The sequence below is a fragment of the Accipiter gentilis genome, chromosome 22, assembly GCF_929443795.1.
Source record: "Accipiter gentilis chromosome 22, bAccGen1.1, whole genome shotgun sequence".
NCBI lineage: Eukaryota > Metazoa > Chordata > Aves > Accipitriformes > Accipitridae > Astur > Astur gentilis.
In genome coordinates this window covers 17,959,020-17,981,658 of record NC_064901.1, presented here as the reverse complement: position 1 = coordinate 17,981,658, position 22,639 = coordinate 17,959,020, and the positions used below count along the sequence as shown (strand labels likewise).

The following is a 22,639-nucleotide window of genomic DNA, read 5'->3' as shown; positions in this document are numbered from 1 at the left end:
TGATTGGGGTGCTGTGTTTCTTTTTTCACAGGTAGGAAATGGAAAATAAAACCACCAGAGCCTGGTTTCTGTTGTGCTTTACGCACCTAACTGCTGAGCAGGGTTCTTGGCACAAGGATTAACAGAAAGGAGACACCTACTTGCTGAAAGAGACCTTCAGTGCTAATTTTTGTCCAGAAGAACATCTTCAAACATTTAAATAATTTTGAGGCCCTAGATTAGTCATCTCACATGTAGTACATAAGCATAACGGGACCCTGGGATGGTGTAAGAGCAAGAACCTTATGGCCAGTTACAGCGTTTCTGACATCTCTTTTGCTCAGCATTCTAGTTTTTGTGGTTTCCATTCTTAAACATCATCTTCCTTCTATGTTGCATAGGAAATGTACCTGCCTAATTCAGAGCTGGCCATTGCTCCAGGCTTCAGAAATGCTTAAGGAACTAAGGGTCTAACCATATACTAACAAGGTTACTCTTTGCCTGTACAGATATTTGCCCTATGCCATTTTTTGTTTCACTCTCAAAATGTTTCCTACTACAACAGCAAATGGACTACTGCAGGCCATCCTTCATAGCAGTACACTTCTCTCACCAGGCTTCCACTTCCTAATAATTCTTATTGCTTCAGTTGATCTGGCTTTGATTTCCTATGTATTGCTCCCTTAATTAAGCTGTCCTCTTGTTGCCATCCCTACACTTGTACCTTCCCTGCTGCTACTCTGACTTTATTACTGACCAGTCCTGCTGTCCTCTTCATTGCTTTAGTAAACAGGGGATAATAGTGAACAGCTAACATATCCATTAACAGAAATTAACATATTTAAAAAGAGATTTTAAAATTATCTCACTTTTAAAGCAGAACATGCTTCAATATATTTTCATATCAGGGACTTCTTAAAAAGGAGAGGACAGGTCACAAATTGAGGCTTGCTACAGTGACGAGAGGGGGATATTCAGGCATTTAGGAAACTTGCATGAAGTTTTGAAAACTTGTCCTTGCACCAGAAGCAAAACAGAGCATATCCCTGTCTATCCCCATCCCCACCACAGGTCACCCTCTTTTGTTGGGAAAAACTGTAAATCAAATTTGCTGGGAAAACTGTAATTCAACTTGGCAGATGAAAGCCTTGTTAACTTATTTAATGCTAAATCTTTCAGTTCACTATTAGTTATATGCTAAAACTATTTGACTGGTAACTTCAAGAGTAAAGCCCAACTGTAGGCTGCAAGACCACTTGGATTTAACACTCCAAATCCATCAAACACTCTCAGAAGATCCTGCAGCCGAGATCTGAATAACTACTTCTGAATAACTCCAAAGAGTGGAGGGAGGAGTATTGATTACATAGGCACGCAGATTAATTTCTGAGGTTGTGATTAACTTCCCTGTGGTTGTCTTTATATTAAGCTGTTAACTCACACCAATTGCCTCATGCCCCAAACTCACCATCCAGCTTTTTCAACTTGGGTACCCGTTTGGTTGCTTCTTCAATCCAATTGTTCTTCTGATCAGAGGCGTATTTTTCTTGTAGTGGATTGCCTACAAACACCAGATCCTCTAGTAATGGCAGCTCTGCCAGTCTCACAAACTCTGCTGCAACCACAAAGGTGAAAACACCAACCAGATTGTGGAACATAGAAAGTACATCTGCACCACACGTTCCTTTCAAACTCGGTGCAAACATAAATAGCATGGGATACAACAGGATAGGGATTGCTTGGGCTTGAACTGGTATCAGGTTAAAGAACAGGCATGCATTTTAAAAGAAGTCTGAGAAAGATGATTCAAAGCACAAACTCCATTGGGCTTAGAAATTAAATTCAATATTCTAACTATTTTTACTCTCTTGCATGAGTTGGTATTTAGCGATTCTATGCATGTCTGCAGGCTTATCAGTGAGACTTAAAGCCCTGTAACATACAGACCTATTTTCCACTTGGTGACTTAATTTATGCATTCACCATATTACAGGAGAAGTTACAGAAGAGAGAGGTGTGGCTTACCCCAGTCTTTCACCAAATTATTTGACATATAAAGAACCTTCAGCTTCTTCATCACACGGATGCCCCTCAGTTTCTCAATGAAGTTGTATGAGATCCACAGCTCCTCTAAAGTATCTGCAACTGCCTCCTGGAAAATGACAGGACTACTCAGGTAAGCAGAAGTGTATCTTCCTTATTCTTCAGACTCTTTCTTCACCCCCTGCAGGTTACTTCATGTAAGAAAATACTAAGGTGTATATCTTCATGTCCTTTTAAGCAGGTCCCTAATTATGCATGACAAGTACTAAGGGGAATTAAGAGCAAAGGATCTGAAATATACTTAGGAGAACAGAAATCACAATCTTGGAATAAGACAAGGAATAGCTGGCTAGAGTAGTTGTTCTTAAGGCATCGGGGCAGAGGAGACAAATTTGGCTGTTTGTGCACCGCAACATATCTGAAGTGAATGCAATTCAACAACTACTTTGGAAGGGGGTTTATGCAATACACGGGAATGATTTGTTTCAGGTGCATATATGTTTGTATCTCTTGGCCAGACGTTGCATTCATAATTCTCTCAAAAAAGAGGTTTTTAAACCAGCCGTTACACATTGACTCTGCATTTCACACTTAAGAGATATGGCATCTCTGAAGGTGGGAATAGCTTTGAAAAGAAACATTCTGTGGGAGAAACATACAGCATCTCTTGAGGAAGAAAAGAATTTCTATATTCATTTTAAAAAAGTTGATTGAAAAAAAAGTTCTGCCCTTAACTGAAATGTAATAAAATTGATGCAATTTTTTCCTCAACAAATTTTCCCCTACCTGGTGGACTTAGTCCTGCCACCATCTTCTCCCCTAAAGCCATATTGCTCCGGGTGCCAGTTAACATAAAAAGGACAGACTCTCATAAACTGTGTGTTCACAGGACTGCCAATATTTGTAGTAAAGAAGCATAGACTAAGTATCTTCAGGTAGAAAATTCCTCATGCAAAAAGTCTGTAGGAATTATTTTCACATAAAGCCAGTGGAATTTAGAGAGCTTTAGAGACAGACAGCAGTTTTCAAATAAAAGCTCTGCTTATATTTATCAAAGACAACAAAATCTCTCTTTCTAAAATCATTTTATGTAGTAAATTAACGCTGAAGAAGCTCCAAACATGAAGCATGTTTAAACAAAAAAAAGAGAAAGACTATCTGAAAATTCAGAAGCAACATGTAAGAGGGTGAACAGATCATAGTGAAAGGAGAAAATAAATGGTTAGGCAATAACATAAATTCAGGAAAGACTTTTATGAACATAGGGAAATTATCTTGCATTCTAGACAGTACTCCATTTTGTTAGCGTAGAATTGGTACTAAGAAGCACATACCAATCCATTCAAGTTCTTTATGTTATTTCTTCCCAAAGACAGAATCCTCAAATTTTCTGTAATAGATAAAAGAAAGTTTCTTGTTAATAAATGGGTGTTTTTTTAAATACAAGAAAATGCTGTAAGTCAGGTAAAGCGCCATATTCTACTTACAAACAAACTGCACTCTGAACAGGCTGCTTTAAGAGAGAATCACCTAACAGAAACAAAACCTCCTGTCCTACACAGATCAGGAATGGATGCGGTGGACAGCCTAGAAACACACTCACGAATACAAAGCAGCTCAGGTTACCTGGCTGAAATTCAGTCCAGATAAATACTAAATAAAAAATATTATTTCACCTTGCACCTGAACTCTTAACTTCTAACTTGCTAGTTTTGATCTTACATAGTTCGTACCCCTTCTTCTGCAGGCAGTGGTTCCAATCTTATTTTAAGGCAGCAGATTTGATTTCTATAATAGGGGCAGCTTATAAAGCTGCCTTACAGAAGTCTGATGAGAGGCATTTCAACTTAGCGAGCAAAGGCTGCAGCTCCAGCTGGGGGTCTGCACCACCTACCCCAGCGGTGGCCGATGCCTCTGCCCAGACAGAGCTGCGGGAGGGAGAGGCTGCAGCGCAGACCTCCGACTGCCGGGAAGGGCCGGGACCTTTCTCCTGGGGCAGGGACAGGCAGCAGAGCTGCCGGCAAACTCTGTGCCCAGGTGGAGGACCTCCTGCCACAGGCGGCGGAGCTGCAGGAGGCGGTGAGGAGGCTGCATAGCATCAGGGAGACTGAGGAGGAGTTGGATGGCTGGTTCCGAGCGCGCTCTGCAGCAGACCCACAGCCCACAGCCCAACAGCCAAAACCTCCTCCACCGGCACACACAGAAGGGAGGGGGGCCAACCACGCAGAAGAATGGAAGGGGTGCTATGCCGGACCTCGTTCTCACCAACAAGGAGGGGTTGGTGGGGAACGTGAAGCTCAAGGGCAGCCTTGGCTGCAGTGACCATGAAATGCTGGAGCTCAAGATCTATAGGGCAGCGAGGAGGGCACACAACAAGCTCATAGCCCAGACTCCAGGAGAGCAGACTTGGGCCTCTTCAGGAATCTGCTTGGTAAAGTACCATGGGATAAAGCCCTGGAGGGAAGAGGGGTCCAAGAAAGCTGGTCAATATTCAAGGATCACCTCCTCCAAGCTCAGGAGCGATGCATCCCAACAAAGAGAAAGTCTGGCAAAAATGACAGGAGGCCTGCATGGATGAACAAGGAGCTCCTGGACAAACTCAAACATGAAAAGGAAGGCTACAGAGGGTGGAAGCAAAGACAGGTAGCCTGGGAGGAATACAGAGAAATTGGCTGAGCAGCCAGGGATCGGGTTAGGAAAGCTAAAGCCCTGATAGAATTCAATCTGGCCAGTCACATCAAGGGCAACAGGAAAAGCTTCTATAAGTACATTGGTGATAAAAGGAAGCCTAGGGAAAATCTGGGCCCTCTCCAGAAGGAAACGGGAGACCTGGTTACCTGGGATATGGAGAAGGCTGAGGTACTCAACAACTTTTTTGCCTCAGTCTTCACTGGCAAGGGCTCCAGCCACACTGCCCAAGTTGCAGAAGGCAAAGGCAGGGACCGGGAGAATGAAGATCAGGCTCGAGACCATCTAAGGAATCTGAAGGTGCACAAGTCCATGGGACCTGATGAGATGCATCTGCGGGTCCTGGGGGAACTGGCAGATGAAGTGGTTAAGCCACTATCCATCATATTTGAGAAGTTGTGGCACTCCAGTGAAGTTCCCACTGACTGGAAAAGGGGAAACATAAGCCCGATTTTTAAAAAGGGAAAAAAGAAAGACTGGAGGAACTACAGGCCAGTCAGTCTCTGTGCTCAGCAAGATCATGGAGCAGATCCTCCTGGAAACTACGCTAAGGCACATGATAAATAAGGAGGCAACTGGTGACAGCCAACATGGCTTCACTAAGGGCAAATCATGCCCGACAAATTTGGTGGCCTTCTATGACGAGGTTACAGCATTGGCGGAGAAGGGAAGAGCAACTGACGTCATCTACCTGAACTTGTGCGAAGTATTTGACACTGTCCTGCATGACATCCTTGTCTCAAAATTGGAGAGACATGGATTTGACGGATGGACCACTAAAGCTAGATGATCTTAAAGGTCCCTTCCAATCCAAACCATTCTATGATTCTATGATTAGTCTAGCACTCAGACAAAACTCCTTCCCAAGTTCTTGCTGGGGTTTACTGTGATACTAGTGTAACTCAAAGCTATCAAAAAATAACAGTGGTTTTGTGTAACTAATTTTAATTTTTCACACAAGCTTTCTTGCAGATGTATATAAGCAAACTGAGTTGCAGCATGTAGCTGAGTTACCTTTGGACCTATACCTTTCATGAATGTTTTATCACTTCTTCTTAACTACATTAAGGATGAAATACTTCATGATTTTGTTTTGCTTTTGTATGCATAATGATTGAAAAAACATGGTACAATAATTAACAGTAAGACTAATGAAAGTTCCAGCCAAGTAGCAACACATACTCCATAGACAGCACATGTAGTGGCTAGAGATTGCTACGGATGAAGATTCAAGGCTGATCTAGAATAGACAGTTGTATGTTCTGTCTCAAGAAATGCAGGGATGAAACCACACCTGGCAAATATTCTTAAACAGGAAGATTAATTTTTATTAAAAAGTTGAGGTACAATGAGAGTTCTTTTTCATTTTAAACACAACAGCTTAACACATGACCATGCTCAAAAAAAGGAAGAATCATAACCAGTAAGTCTAAAGCTTACTACAGCTAATACTCTCCAGAATATCCCTAAGGATCCCCATCCACAGGGGAGAGTGCTGGGAGATGGCCTTTTGGTCTAGCCAGCTATTCTCTCTGTAACTGTCATTTATAAATTATAAGTTTGCACTAGCTTTTGAAATTTGTAAGAAATGAAAGGATACTTACGAACACAAAAATGACAGATTGTTTAAAAAGCCATGCCTTAAAATTGTTTCTAACTGCTGTTACTGTTTTTCATTACTCTTGTTCTGAGATATTCTATATTTTAAAGGAAGAAAGATCTCCTTTATGGAACATTTACATTCTTTAAAACACAAAACTAACACTTGTTTCTGTCATCTAAAACATCTTCCTCACATGTACAGATACAGGGGTGTGATCCTTTACACAGAATTATCTACTGGACAGAGCTACAGTATCAGGTATATACATTAATAGTAATCTTTTCCATCCGAAAAGAGTGTAGATACTTAAAAAGATTTCTTAGCTTCCTCTCTGCGATAAGTAAAAGCAAGTATGTAATAATTAGTGGCTTGTTTTTCATAGCTATAAGCACTGCTTTCTCTGTCTTTCACAGAATCCAATAGAGATGGTGAGTTCCTCATATTCTGTAGCTTTAAGAGACAGACCACATAGTTAAAGTTTGTCTGCTTTTGGAACCAAATATTTGGTACAGACTGGATGTTTTAATTCTACATTTTATTAATAAAAATACTTAAGATGCTTTAAAGACTTTTAATGTTTTATCCCACTCAAAATTTCACTTTTATATATAACTGCCTAATTATTTTTTGCTTATGATAGAGTTACTCAAATTGAGATATTACAGTACAGTTATTTGGAAAGACTACTGGAATATTTTTTCCCTGATTAGTATTTGCAAATTTGTTGAAGTCCGAGCATATTATGAAAACAAATAAGTCTATCAAGCTCACTGACAGCCCCATTGGTGGGTAGTTGGAAAGGATGGGATTCCAGGTTCCTTGTCTGTCTGCCTGGCAATTTGATGGGGATAGAAAAGCCTGGAAGCTGCAGCCCAAAACCTGCAGCTCTTTGCCAGCTTCATCCACAGAGTCAAAGTCTTGACCATTAGTCAGACCATTAAGACTTCTGTCCCAAAGTCAGTAACCCAATGATTTTCAAGGTTTCATAGACAGGTGCCCAAGAAATAAAAGATCGGTTACACTTCTAGACAGATGGCACACCCCTTTCAAGTACAAACAAAATCAAACCAAGTATATTCAGTCCTCTGCAAAGTGGAACAACATTTTTCCATCCAGGTCTACAACACTCCAACCAATACCACAATTATGGAGTTGTTGAACTGCAGACTATCCCCATCGTGAGGGTGGAAATTGGTCATTAAATCACTCTAGAAACCGATTAGGTGTTGAACATCACAACTAGGCCCACTGGAGGGTAAAAAAGTGCTTTCTGAATGGATTTGTTGTTGTTGTTGTTAACCTGCACAGTGAGACAACTGCCAAGGCTATTGCAGGGATACATGCTTTAATACACCATTACTGCTAAACATGCATTCTCCAGTAAGACTAACAATTTTAAGGGTCTTTTGTAATTTTCTATGAGGAAGGAATTAAAAAGGATAAGAATAGGTATAGAGATGGAACATATAACAAATTATGGTATATGTCCTATCCAAGCAACTAGAAAACAAACATAATCGATCACTGGCTTGTCACTTACTTAGGCTGTTCAAGTTGGCGATTCTTTCAATGCAGTTTGTAGACAGCGATAGTTTCCTTCAAAAGCAAGAATAATCAATTCACAGCATACAAAGGATCACTATATCAGAAAAGTTCCACGTGCAAACACCATTGCGTCAGAAATAATTGTCTATTCTTCTCTTACTAGATGGTGAACTAACTAGATGTGTAAACACTCAAAATACCCTCAAACTATCAAGACTTCTGCAACTTTATTTAGCTTCATGAGTTACTCATATAACATACTGGATTATCTTTTTATGCCCAGCCTTATCAAATGCACGGACGTTTATTTCTGAAATGAAATTTTTGTTTGCAAAAATTTTAGAATGGATCATAAATGTGCCAGATAGCTGATAGACTCCAAACATGGACCTGTAATTATATACTGATAAACAGTATATATTTTTTCTGGGGACAAATATCAATACAGAGTCTACCCTAACATCTTCTCAGTTAAGTGACAGGGATCTTTGAATTAAAAAGAGGAACTGTGTGTGGAAAGAGAAGCTCAGCTGAGAAAAAAGAAGAGAAAGCTGCTGCTTTGAAGGCCACACTTAAACATAGTAAGTACATATTTGCACAGTGGACAGCAGAAAAAGTGAAAATTAATGTAAAGAGAAGTGAATATTTGATTTCAAATTTGTTTTTAACTGAACTTACTCGCAGTTAACAAGCGTGGAGAGAGATTCATCCATCCTCTCTACAGGAGGAATCTGACCGTACAGTTTCACCTCCTTTGCCTCTGAAGCCTTCTGGCCACTTTTTTCTTCCTAAAGAAAAGAGAAAGTGAAGAAGAGGCTCATAGCTACATGCAATTACTAAAAATTACTATACTAAAAAATTACTATAAAAGTAATTACTATAGAAGTAATTCCAATATACTACTAAAAGGTATTACTGAAACGAGAAGGCATTCTGAATACTGTTTATCAAGATTCCTGCTGGCATAGCATAAAGAGGGGAAGGCTAGCTTATTTTCAAGATATCAAAAGAACTTAAACATTACATATGCTTTTTTTAAAAGTTGTGTTGCACGTGAGTGATTTCATTAAGGGGTCCTCTGCCGTAAAGAAATGGAGAACAGATGGAGGTTTAAAATTCTGAATGGAGGTACTTCCATGGAGACTGACACATAGAAGCCTCAGCAAGGGCCAATCTGTAGCAGAAGCAGATTCTTAAAAGCTCTGACAGAAAAATCTCCTTCCCACTTCAGCCATAAAAGTCAGAACTCACGCCTAACAACACAAACTGAACACAGTGGAGTGTGTTTTGCAGGAGAACCTCAAGAGATGCACAGAGTTAAGAATCTAAAAAAAATAATTTCTAATTAGCCATTAAAAAAGAGTGGGGGAAGATTTCACACTTTAGAGAATACAGCAAAAAGACAAATTTCCTATTTACAGCCTAGGTTGATAATTTTCTAGATTAAATACTCTATAAAGTTCAGAACTTTAGAAAAAATGGCCATAACTTGAGTTTATTAAAAAATATAGTCTATTAAATCTTTCACAATTCTGAAGCAATTGTAATTATTGACTAAATGCTTAGAACAAGTATCTATTTGGGTAGTACCACCAGTTTTGACAGCTGCCTCCCTGACAGCACAAAGGGAACATTTTGTCAATTCACTCAGTGTTCAGTGGGAGGACTAGAGGTCCATTAACGAAGGAGAAATCTACTCCGCACTTTCAAAACAAGGACTCTTGTCTTCTCCCCCATTTTTATGCAGCTACTGAAAAGTGAGATAGCTGAGGTCTGGCCTGGTTTATATGGCTACTTTGTAATGAAATGAATTGCATCCCAGAAGTCTTTAAGAATCCCACAGCACAAGATCAGGTTTTGATAACATTATTTTCTATCTTATGTACCCCAAATACTTCAGGCAACTTACTTTAATAAAAAATTAGCATGTTGCCTTGTGCATTTACTTATATTCCAGTTTCTGTCAAAATTCAGTGTGATAATATTTTTACTCATAATTAGCAATTTGGCAAATAAGCCTGTTGGATGTTTTGCTAGAATATGGTGAATGTGTTCAAACTAAGTCACTATATAAATGTGAAACTTCCATTTTCTTTTCTAAGAACAACACACTATCTATTTGCATTTATACTCAGTTTATAATCTATTGTTTTATACTGACAAATAAAATACATTTTTTTCTTAAAAACGTGGAAGGGAGAGAGCTTCCAGCACAGACTGTGGTCAGCAGTGAGCACTTGCAGCAAGAAAATGCATCGTGATTGCCATGTGCTTCTGGAAGAAGGGTCAGCTGAACAACCACAGTAAGCCACAGAGAAACCACAGGTAGAACAGATGCTTTTTTAAGAACAGATTATGTGTTTGCTAAGTTAAAGTTGCTTTGATTTAAAGTTCAAGTTGCTTTGATTTAACTTCTGTCACCCTGACTGTAGGGCATAGGTAAACCCTTAAAAGGGAAGAAAAACATCTGGAATGCAACACACCACCAGACCCAATTTTAAAAGTCACATGGACCCAGATTATGAGTAGTAAAAGGAATATTTAGACCCACCCCCAATAACATGAACAGAAAAGCAAATTCAGCACTTCATGCCTAACATTAATGGAAACTCACTGACACAGGTCTATTATCTCTAAGACATGTGACAGAGGAGCAAATGGAAAATTAATAGGAAACATGGAGTTGAGATTTTGAAGGACAGAAAGAATGAGGAAGGAAAAGGAAAATTTTTTTAATACTCAGTTCACACCTCTAGTAATGCTAATGTCCACAAGTTCTTGCATTCTAGTTTTTATTAGGAGAGCAGGAGTGAAGTTTGTGGGAAATACTAACAAAACTGAAAAAACCCTGAAATACTGAAGGTACTAAACAATGATAAAATTCTGAAAGGAAGCAGTCTTCAAGTACAGACTAGTACCTTGAGCTGATGGTACAGATCTTCTGGCTTTCAACTGTACCTGCCCACACTGCCTCACATCTAGATCTTCTAGAGACCAAAACATTTATCAACTCTTGCTCTAGGAGCTGGCCACGATTAGTGGGAGAGTGCATGTATACTGAATGGCACATCTGTGCCCTCATCTAAAAATCACTGAGACTGGAGAAAGATTCTCACTGGTTTTACGGGACTGTGAACCTGACCCCAGAGCATCCTACATCATCATTTGAAATTACGTCTGCATCCTTGCCAATAAACAGCTTTCTAGAAGGCTCCAAGACCAGGTCAGTCACCACCCCAAATGACTGTCTGGATTAACACAGTACTTTAAGAAGAAAAACAGGCAAGAAACTCATTCTGGGTTAAGCTTTGCACAGTATGTGGGACAATATGTTAAAAGACAATAGTAGAAGTTTTGCTGACTTCAGTACAGTGAGAATTTCATACTTGTTTATTCAATGGGAAGGACTACATTCAGGTAAAATGAACAGAGCATAATTAAAACATAAGACATCCCCAACTTTAAATCTCTTTGTAGCCTCAGGCCTTCTATCAATGCATAGTCAGCAGAACAAGGCAGGAGAGCAAAACAGACTCATCTTTACCAGCCATATCAATTTAAGAAGAACACATAGAAAGTCCAACAGAATGTATTATACTTCAATAATAATAACAATAATAATAACAACAACAATAATAATAGAATTTTTACTTTGTGAAAATTCCTGTAGCAGATGTTTCAAGCAAACATAGTTCTTAAAATGTTTGAAAAACAGATTTAGCTAATACAATCAAACCCCATGCCATGGAGTACTGCAGAGCAGCTAGATACTTACCCATTTGGCTAGAGCTTCTTTGATAGTTGTTGCTTTTGCCTAAAAATGAAACAAATTTAGATGAATATTCATTGCAAATTTTTAGTTGGCTTGTTCACTGCAAACCTATCCTGCTTGTCTAGCCCCTTCTACCACTTTCCTGTGTTGTCTTCCCCCAGCTGATTCTAAGAAGCCGGAACCCCTCAGTGTCTGGTAATTTTATTTTCTGGGGTACTTGGTAGCATTTTCAGAAGCAATAAACTGGCTTCATGCAAGAACGTTATCTTCCTGATCTAACTCTCTGCCCCATCTGGAGCACAGGTTTGGGACACTGCTTGTTAGCTTTCATGGTGAAATTCAATTCAAAGATATAAGAGGTTACTGCATTGAAAAATGTGGTCTAATGCTCTTAAACCCCCAGACTTTCTATTACTGTGCATTAGGAACTTCCTGTCTGAAAGCAAGTCTGTGAGTAGACACAATGATACAGCCTCTTGAGATTCACTGAGGAAAATAAGGTACAACTTGACAAAAATCAAGAGCAATCTGGACTGTTTATGTTTGTTTTTCTCCAACCGTTTTATATCAAGTCACACCACACAGTGTGAAAACATGTATTGCTCAGGAAAAATCTGAGAGCTGCTGTACAAGGCTTTTTAAGGATTGACCCATTGACCAACTTTCTGTTGTCACTAACTCCCAACTTTTCTGCCTCACATCAGAGTCTTATCAAAACCACATGATGATATCCAAAACAATAGTATATAGAGGAACTCTGATCTATCCTAAACATTAAACATATTCCAAGATGTCTGTTGGATTAAAAAGGTTTCAGAGACCAATCTTTCATGAAAACTGATCAACAGCCTCCTTTATACAAAAACAGGACTCTAGTTTGGGCATCTCTATTGCTCTTAAGTGTAGCACTACCACATGTGGATAGAAGCAGCCTTTCTGGTAATCAGATATCCAAAAAAGGACTGTAAAAGTTAAAACCAACAAACTAACTTCCACCCAAAATCTTACAGGCAATCACCTCGGTCACAGAGCTTTAGTGTTGGGTGCTTTACTTAAGACCCCTGGAAACTCTGGACCCACCAGTGAAAGACAGCAGTTGAGGCAGCTGCATGTAAAAGAATGGCTACAGCCGCTGAACACCCTGCAACAGTCCAAGGCCCAGCAACACCAAGAAGTCTGAGCATGCATCTCCGTATGCATAAATATATACCTTCATTTAGACATATATCACTGAGCATCCTCAGATGTTCCAGCTGCTTCCGCCCACTGATGGGCATTCGTTTTAATCCTGTCTATACCACGTGGTAGCTACTCCAGGTCCCACTGTAGATGACCTGGCAAACTCCTGCCATGGCAGTATCTCCTTGGTGTCTGCTGCACACAAACACCCGCGTGACCTCCTCATGTTGAGAAGATCACGTTCCTAGTTCCCACGCCAACAGCTTCATGAAACCTGATTAACAGCTACCAGTGTGCCAGCAAAAACAGCTGGCTTCCAGTTAATCAGGTTTTTGGGACAGAAACTTCATTGCATTTTTCATAATTATGGTAGGCAATCGTTATGTCATTTGGGTACGTGTTCTCAGTCACTCGTGTTGAAGACAGAACCGGATTTATATGACCAGCGCTGCCTTCTGTTTCAAACTCACGCCTAAAACCAGATTGAACTTCAAAGCTAGTGATCTGTGTGAGCACAAGGAGCAGCTTCTTCCCTGACCTCTGCTGACTTGTCTCTCCCATTGTACTACCCGATTTGGTGGAAATAGGAAAATCAGCGTAGTGGGTTATCTGGAGAACACATATCACAGATTTTGTCTTATTTCAAGTGCACTTGAAATTTCTGTAGATAAATCATAGTATCTTCTGGCACGGGAGGTTACTTAAGGAAACCCTCCCTCTGAGAAGCAAGTTTGCAGGGTTCCCCTACCTGCATATTGAACAATTTCCTACCAGTATTTAGACTAAAGAAGGTCACGTTACTTAAAATATTCAAAATGCCAAGTGATCAATAGCTGAAATTGTCACCCTGAAGAGTCACCATCAACATGGCAGGAACAAGAAACATAATACCTTAAGGGGAAAAAACCCCCATCCCCGTACACAAGAAAGTCATAACAGAAGAAGTATTTCCCCCCCCCAAAACGTGGTTGTTGGACACAGAGTATTTGAAAAATTTAGACCCCCAAGAAAAAGTAAAACAGTGACACTTTGCCTTCATTTGCAAACATTTATTTATATGTTAAATAACGCAAATCAGAACTGCACAGCAACAGATACCAAGCTAATCGCTGTAGTAATCGCAGATGCTGCTGCCTTAAAACCACGTACTAACTCAGGTTTTTAGATGATGGCATCCCAGACTCCCCACTGCTTTGATCTATCCCTGAAATCACTTAACAGGCCACACAGCCCCCCCACACCCCCGCCTCAGCCAACGCCCCGAGCACTGGGCTGCCTTCTGGCCAACTTGTACCCTGCCCAGGCTGCTCGGCGCCAGAGACCAGCTCGGGGGAAGCCCGGACCGCGAAGGGCTCGGCTCCGCGCTGCCACAGCCGGCGCCCCGGGGGCCGCTCGGCGGCAGCCCTGAGGGGACGCCGCTCGCACAACCCCGGGCCCCCTTCCGCCTCGCCTCGCCGCGCCAGCGGAGGGGACCAGCCAGCCGCCCCCCCCCCCTCCCTCCCTCCCAGAGCAGGCCCCGGTCGTCGTGCCCTCACCGCCCTCCCCCAGCTGCCGCCGCTGGGTCCCGGGGACGCCGCCGCTCAGCCTCTCCCCAAGCCCCCGGCCTCCCGAGCAGCCGCCGGGCCAGCCGCCACCCCTGAGGGCCCGGCGCCCTCCCCGGCACTGAAGGGACCCACCATTGCCGTTGCTACCGTTAACGCTCCGGTTGCTATGGCACGGCCGCCTCCCGCGCATGCGCGGCGCCACTGACACGTCGGGGCGGGGGGGGGGGGGGGTGTGGGTGTGGTGAGCGCGAAGGCAACCGCACCTGGCGACCATAGAGATGCGCGGCCACAGAGAAAGTCCCCTGCCGGAAGTCGCGTAGGGGGCGCTCCGCGACGCATTGTGGGACGTGGCGGGGGCGGCGGTCCTCCCGCCAGGCGCTCCCCGCCCGGCTCTAGCCGTAACGGTAGCTCTGTCGGAGCCCGGGGGGGGTGTGTGTCTCGGAACCCCAAGGTTAGAGGCGCCTCAGCCACCCCCTGCCCGGGTTCAGCTAGTGAAGCTAATCCAGCCCCCGCCCTCCCCCCCCCCTCCCCCGGCAACAGCCTCCGTGAAACACCGTGGGAGTTCGGCCAGGCAAGGAACGCAAACCCCTATAAATAACGTGGCCGTAACGAAGGCTGTCATCGCTTTAATGTGTGCTTCGGGAAACAGCTACCTAACCTTCAGAGCGTCTGCGACGACCCTTTGGTCTCCAAGTAGCATTGTTCATATACAAAACGCTAGCGCAAAAGTTGGCTGGATTTCCACAGACACTTCTGTGAGTTATTTTGTCCAGGAATATACCTTGACCTCTGCACAAAAGGGTCTTCACAGTAAAGTTTCATTCTTTTTATTTTTCCTCCTTTCTTTGTTTAAAAAAATATCATTCAACTTCCCAAACAAATGCACTATTTGGAAACAAAAACATAACATCAAATTCTTAAACAGGCTCGCTTTTTAATAAAGTGTTTTACTTCTCTTTCAAATTGCATATATCTGACAACATCTATAACTGAATTATTTTAAAAGGCTTGTGCTTTAGAAGTGAAGTCCGAGGACTTTAAAGGTACCCGGTTTTTGGTTTATTTACAACTTAACATTTAATTCCTGAACCTCCAGCTTGCCATCTTGCATGGCAATGGATAGGCTGAGGTAGGATTGCAGCGTGGAGACACAGGTATCAGAACTGGGCAGGTAACAAAACAGTGTTAAGGGAGGCGGCGCTGCTCTACCACAATTACGCAGCCCCGACTACTGGAGATGGCGATGACGAGGCAGACTGAACAAACGGAAACCTTCAGACAACCCTTTCCTCTATGGTTGCAACTTGGAGTGCGTTTGGAAAGAAGGCAGGGTTTTAAGCCTGGGTGACACCAATATGCACACCACAGCAGGCTGTGGTCCTGGACTTCTGGGGCTGCCGGTTTTAGTGGAGGTTCAAGCACTAGCTGTAACTCTGCAAAAAGCTCTTCAGCCAGCGAGGGAGTTTACAGAGACTAGGCGTGAGGACATTTTGTGTGGAGTGAGTAGGATGGAGTTTCTCTTGCAAGGAGTGGATGGATAAATCGTTCAATTGGCAGTGACGGCGTGTTGAGAACATGTAACTTCAAATTATAAGGAGTAGTAAGAGTTGCAGAAAGCTAATGAGACCTGAGCAGCAGCATAATGACAGTTAACTGGAGAGAAAAGATCCCTGAGAGCAAAGCAAGACTCAGTACCATAAATGAAGGTTTTGTGTTTTCCTGGGCAGCTCTCAAACTGGTCTGACAAAATGACCTTGGAAGGAGAAATTGTACTGATAGAGGCCCCTGTTAAACAGGCCTTCAGCACTGGCACCATTCCAGCAAGACCCTCTCAAGAGATCAACTCATTTCGGAAGAAGTTGTTCCCTTCTACCTGAGTGGTGGGGAAAAATAAGGCACTAGCCAAAAATTAATTAGGATGCAAAACCCCAATCATCCCAGGCAGTCATGAAAAAGATATCCTAGATCTGGGGTTGGGTTGGTTTTGGGTTTTGGTTTTAGGGGTTTTTTTTGGTTTTGTTTCCTTTTTGGTTTGGGGGTTTTTTTTGGTTTTTGGTTTTTTTGGTTTTTTTTTTTTTTTTTTTTTTTTAAGTATTATGATTCTAAGTTAATCATCACCATAAGGTGATGGCTTTTTACAGTCAGTGTTAATCCTCTACTGGCTAGGTTTTCTGTCTCTCAACTCCACTTCCTCCCCAAGAACAGCTATCAGCATCTGTTGACATCATTACTAAAGAGTTCCACAAGTAATTAGTCCCTAACTTATTGGCAGGTGTTATTAGTTTTAAAACAAGCGACAAAGAGAGAAGTAAGACTTCCATGTATCATAACTGCTTTTAACCATGCTTTAACCTATCCAACAGAATTTTAATACCCTGAGCGTCAAATGCCAATCCAAGACATTATAGGAATAGATGGATGATTACATCCCTAACACAAGACAGTGATAGTGCTGCCATTCTCTTCTCCCTGGATGACGGGAAAAGTACTCTTCATCTTCCCACTCTGCAGGTAGTTTTTGTTCAAAAGAAACAGACTGTCACCAGAAGACCACTACCTAAGTTAAAGGTATATGAGCCTCATTACAAATAGGTATCACCAGCTTCATGTAAATAGAAAACATTTCCAATGTGTACGTGGCTGTAAATGTGAGAGTTCTGGGCTAAGGTAACTTAAGATCCACAGCCAGAATCATTTATCATTTTGATGTCAAAGTTTATCATCTATGGGTTGCCATCATTCCCCAGGTACGATCCAGTCTGTCATTGCTGAGGGTGCAGGCTAGCTGTTAAATTCTCCAAGTCATAAATACTGCAAGCAAGAAAGTACCCACTACTCTCTTCAGATACTTGTCGCTTGATATCATGACCAATTCAGGCTGTCAAATTTGTACTACAATGCAGCCTACTTACCATTGTTTCACTTCTCCTCTGTGTACCTAGTTAACATAACTTAGGCTAGTTCAAATAAATCCCTTTCTTTTTGGATTTATACTTGTAGCTAAGTAGTCATTTGGTTATTTCATATTTCAAAGCTTTTCTCAGCCAGTCCCTCCAATTCACCTGTCATTTTGGTGGCTCAAGCTCACTCCTCTGCAATTCTGCAACAGCTTGCAGGTGCTTAAGTGTTCATCCCAAATGCAAGTGCAGAAACTCCTGAATCTTTCCCCAGGAGTGTTCCTGTGCATGGGCATGTGCTTTGCTCTCTCCGCCCCCCAGAACAGGCACCCCCAGAACACGATCCATAGCTACCTGACAAAATGGAGTAGAAGGAGGATCAATTCGGTGACCTGCTCCTGGATAACTCAAGAGTTCAAAGTTTTCTTTCCCATGCTGGCGTAGGCGCCCAATTGCAAGCTCAGCATATAAGGAGCTCTTCCACATACGATCATCTTCCCCTACCACTAAGAGAAAGTGACCTTCTGCTTTTTCAATGGGGATCGTGCAAGGAGAATTAGCAGGATTCGTTGGGTCATCCAGAGCTTCAAAAATGTCAAATACACCAGCGTCAGAAACACTGACCTTATTCATATCAAAACGCAGCCCAGGCAGAGTCATCTCACCATAATGGAGGTCTGCAACTGTGTTTGAACTACAGCCAGAGATACAGACAGCAGCCACTACTTCTGGCAGGAAGGTGATCATGGAGAGTGCTAATTCTGCCCCTTTCCCAGTCCCAATCACTCCAACTCCTGGTCCCTTCACCTTCAGGTAAGATAGGGGGTGGGGAAGAGAGGAAGAAAGGAATAAAGGAAGTATACATTATAATGGGATTAGCCATTAAATGCCTTTGGAATTGTGTTACTAAAAAAAAAAAAAGGAAAAAGGTTAGGTTAATTATTGATGTGATCTGTTGGAATGCTACAGTCTGGACCCAGGCTCCTCCTTCTGTTTAGTGTCTTATTTTCAGAGACAACAAGAGCCGTCAAACCCCAGAAAGTAACACAAACAGACACAAGAAGTACCATCACTTGGACCTCACCTAGTCCCTACGGCATATTTTGATGCAAATATTTTCTCTTTTTCCCAAAACAGGTAGCAGGAAATTCAAGCACAGTCTATTGCAATATATGTCTCAGGCAAATAAAGTAACCTCACAATTGACGTTTGAAGGATTAATAAGTAGTATTTAGCCTTGTCCTTTTCTAGCCTGTAAAGTAAAACTGAAAGCGACATCCCAAGTCATCAAATGCCTTCCTTCGCTGACTATTGAGCAGTTTTGTATCATCCTTTCTTAAACTAATTGATTTCATTTTTAAAAAACCCATCTTTATCACCACTGCTCCTGTTTGGATGATATTGCAGCACTTCACTGTTCTAATGATTAGGCATCTTCTAGTTTCCAGCATGAGTTTATTTAACAGACAGCTTGTGCTGGAAGAAATTCACTCTCTGCAGTCATATGCACTGCCGCCTATGCAGGACCTACACTTTTTCCGTTATTGGCCCTAAACCTGCTCAGCAGAAACTGATACTCCAAAAAATCACTGCCACCACTTGGCCATGACTGCTGAATCCTCCTTTGTCCTGAGAGATCTCTCATTACACTCACCTTCGGGTGACGCCGTAGGAATCTAGCGGCCTCCTCAAAGTACTCGAGTTTGAATTCTTTCATGACCTTAGGCAGATCTTCAAAATCAAAATATGGCAGAGAAAGAGCAGCAAAACCATGGGTAGCCAGGAGACTGGATCTAAATTCAATCAAACCTCCTTCATCACCGTACATGTCAATCACTCCTGGAAAGGGGCCATCCCCTATATTAAAAAGAAGAGGTACAGATGACAACTTATCAAACAGGACACTAAAAACTATCTGGTGAAGAGCGAACAACAAAATATAGAAGGCTTAAGACATTTTCTATTAATAATCATTACTTTTCCATTTGCACAACAGAGATTAGAGAACCCACTTTAGCTATTTCAAACTAAGAATAGGTTCTTACCTTCCTGTAAAAATATGTGAACAGTTAAACTTGCTTCTTTTAAAAAAAAAAAAAAATGTTCTATATGTATTTCTCAATGGTCTTAACCTCCCACCCTCACAACAATCATACTCTAAATCATCTATTTTCCCACAAAGAAGTCAGACCTTAATTAGCAAAGTGCACGCTCGTTACTAATGAGGCAACAGCACCGAGCCCTGGAAGTAAATTCTACAAAACTTAACGCAAACTCTGGAAAAAGGTACATTGAGCAAAGCACAGCAGAGAGACACCCATTGCTAGATGAAATCAACTGCACTTACCATCTCTATCTCAACTGTAACACTTGGCAGCAGAACTGCTACTGCAGATGTGAGGAGACAGAGGGTAAAACTGAGAGCTATGTGGGTGCAGTTAGGTGTGCATGACTGATGCATAGATAAACATGCGTATACACATATACAGTCAGTCCCACAGAACTACAGAGATAATCAGAACCACAATTTTAAACGAGCATGCTTTTGCAGCCAAGGTCGTGTTTTGATATTACCGTACGCCACACCAGGAGACGTTAGGTTAAAGCGCTAAGGATACTACTACCTCTTGGAACTATAAAGACCCCAGGCAGGCAATTCCTTTTTTTTTTTTTTTTTACTTTTTCGTTTTTCCTGGCCACCAGATGTCACCACTGATGCACTCGGATCCAGCTGGCTACAACCACCTCAGCGGAAAAAGTACCTGCTTGTGCCAAGAGTGCATTAACTCTCTGACATAACCTATATGCAATAAAGAAAAGACCTCTGGCATTTCAAGGTGCTTGAAAAAAGGAAGTTTTGGACAAGGCATGGTAGATGGTGGAAACGTCCTAACTTAAAGCAAGTCAGAAAAGGACTGATACGTGCTCTGGGGTTTTCTTTAAGTTCTGAAATATTTCACAGAAGTTCAATATTCTACTCGAGAGAAATTTGGTCTGGATAAATTTATCCTAATGCCACGATCAACAGTAACCTTTAGTTAACAACAGTCAGCCTAGGTGGCTAGAAAAAGAAGTATTCATTGGTCACCCCTAACTGGAAAGCTTTCTACCAAGAACATGCGATCAGAACACAGTCAAGCAATAATGTGTTTCTCTCTCATGAAGACAGCCTTTAACTTACACAAGGATCCTGGACTGCCTTCCTGAGTGCCTACACATGCCCACGTATACAGTTTCTGCATAGCTCACTAAAAAGCAGGATAAAAGGAGCTAGACAACTTTACTACTGCTTAAAAACACACAAACCCCCACACCTGTTACTCTTATGCCTGAATTGAGAAATCAGTTTCATATTAAAACTACAGCATAAGCCCACTCATGTCATCTCACGTTTACTAAAAACGGTTCATGTTTAAGATTCCTATCTTAATAGTATTAACATTTTTCCATCCCTGGAGCAAAGAAAGGTATGGTAGCAATGCTGTAACTGAATCCTCCCTCAGGAAGGATGCCAGTATAATTTATTTATAATGATTCCAGACTTTTCCACACTACTACAACACCAGACTTTCTAAAGGGAAAAATGCAGTTCTATCTTGCAGATCTCTGGATTCCCACTGAGCTCAGCAGAAATCCAGCTCATCCGCTAACACAGGATATATCAAAACAACCACATCTCAGTGATGGAAAATCCAGAATGCTGACTAAATATTTCATCCAAAATTCAAAGTTCAATCTCTGTTGTTGTTTTTTTCTTCAGTGGACTTTGGATCCGTGTCTAAATGGATAAAGAGATTATCAGTTTGGAAAGCATTCACTGAAAATACTTAAATCCCTAATAACTGTAGCGGTACTTGGGGGATTTGCTGAACCAAGTCGCTATAAATCAGAGGTAATATGGAGGGCAGTTCTAGTAGCACAACACTCAGGGAAATACAAGAAGTTTAAATCATGGCTCAAGTGTACAAACACCATCATAGTTGTAAGGTTTCATTTTCCACCACCACCAGCAGTCCATCAGAGTATCACACCTCATAAAGCACAAGTATCCCACAAGCAGAACAGGTAGAACTTGCTCAGAAATCTGTTTTGCCTTTATGCCACAGAACAAGGGAAGTAATTCAACTATTAACTTAGCTTTGGCTCTGGTGTAGCAGAGGTAGAATACCTATTTTCTAGAATCTCTTCTGCTGCTCTGCTGACTTGCCTGTGTTTCACAGGGAAGAAAATCGCCTTTTTGATTCACTTCTACTCAGGGTAAAATCCTTAGGGGATTTAGCACAGGCTCACACGATGAAGCCTTTCAGCTTTTCTGAACATTACAGATTCCGGCGGTCCAGAGCAAACGCCAAACCTACTGAAAAATGGTAGGCCGAGAGCAGCAACATGGTAAACACCACAACCCCTCTTCTCACTTAAGCTTCTGCCTGTCTCGCAAGAGCCACCTGCCCCTGCCTGCCCTGCCCGGTAAGGACCGGGCAGCGTGGCCAGGCACAAGCAGGGCCACGTCCCAACAAGCCTTTGGGAGTGTCTCCCTAAGATTTCAAGGCAAAAAAACACCGGCCACCTGTCTGCAGGGTGGCGTTCAGCGCTATTAGGGAATATGGATGTCCCGGGTGCTGTCCTTGATATGTTTTTCTTTTAAAAGGGACTTCACTTGCTCTGGACAGGGAAGCCGAAGGGTCCCGCCGGCCCCGGGGCAAAGGTCTCCGGCCGGGGCACTCACCCGGCGGCAGGAAGAGGGAGCCCCTTACGCCTCCCTCCTTCAGCCGGATCCTCCGCACGCCGGGGGCCGTGAACCACCTCTCCACCTCGGCCTTGGCCACCACCGCCCCGGGGATGGCGCCGGGCAGGCTGTGGCCCTGGTGGACCAGCATCTCCACCTTCATCGGGGTGCCGGTGCTGCGCGGAACGAGCCGCTGGTACGGCCTCTCCATGCCGGCGGGGGCGAGGCTCCAGAAGAGCCCCATGGGCTCCACGCCGGTGTAGTCCCCGCCGTGCGAGGCGTCCGTGCCCAGGTGCAGCTCGCCGCGGCCGTCCGCCCGGTAGTGCGCGCACGACTGGAAGAGGCAGCCGCGCTCGTCGGCCGCCACCGCCCGCAGGGTCACCGCCTGCCCCGGGCCCAGCCCCGCCACCCGCGTCTCCACCCGCTCGTCCGCCAGGCCGGCGGCGGGGGACACGGCCACGCTGACGGCCCGCCGCCGGAGGGGGGGCGGCGGCGGCGGCGGGGCGCGGCACAGGACCCTCGCCGGGGCCGAGGCGGCGGCTGCGACCGCTCTCCACATGACGGCGGCAGCTGAGGCAGAGCCGCCGCGCTCAACGGCAATAACGGCGGCGCGGCCGCCGCCCCCTCCAGGCAGCCTCAATCGAGAGCAGAGCTCCCGCCCCC

At 43.0% G+C, this 22,639-nt stretch overlaps 1 protein-coding gene across 9 annotated transcripts in view; it reads right to left on the bottom strand.

The window, feature by feature from the left end:
• Positions 1-22,639, bottom strand: part of DNAL1 (dynein axonemal light chain 1) — a 41,321-nt gene that overhangs the window by 14,677 nt on the left and 4,005 nt on the right. For 4 of the 9 annotated variants that reach the window (XM_049825097.1, XM_049825099.1, XM_049825096.1 and 1 more), the window contains exons 1-9: positions 21,977-22,595; positions 18,905-19,107; positions 17,875-18,057; positions 11,634-11,672; positions 8,537-8,646; positions 7,854-7,909; positions 3,357-3,412; positions 2,005-2,131; positions 1,448-1,594 (exon numbers count right to left, since the gene is read on the bottom strand). In XM_049825097.1, the coding sequence (XP_049681054.1) occupies positions 1,448-1,594; positions 2,005-2,131; positions 3,357-3,412; positions 7,854-7,909; positions 8,537-8,646; positions 11,634-11,672; positions 17,875-18,057; positions 18,905-19,107; positions 21,977-22,535 (1,480 nt within the window). In that variant the 5' untranslated portion in view covers positions 22,536-22,595. Of the gene's footprint in view, positions 1-1,447; positions 1,595-2,004; positions 2,132-3,356; positions 3,413-7,853; positions 7,910-8,536; positions 8,647-11,633; positions 11,673-14,485; positions 14,567-14,616; positions 14,655-17,874; positions 18,058-18,904; positions 19,108-21,976; positions 22,596-22,639 lie in introns of those variants that run through there. The other 5 variants (XM_049825100.1, XM_049825102.1, XM_049825101.1 and 2 more) reach the window with 5 other exon arrangements.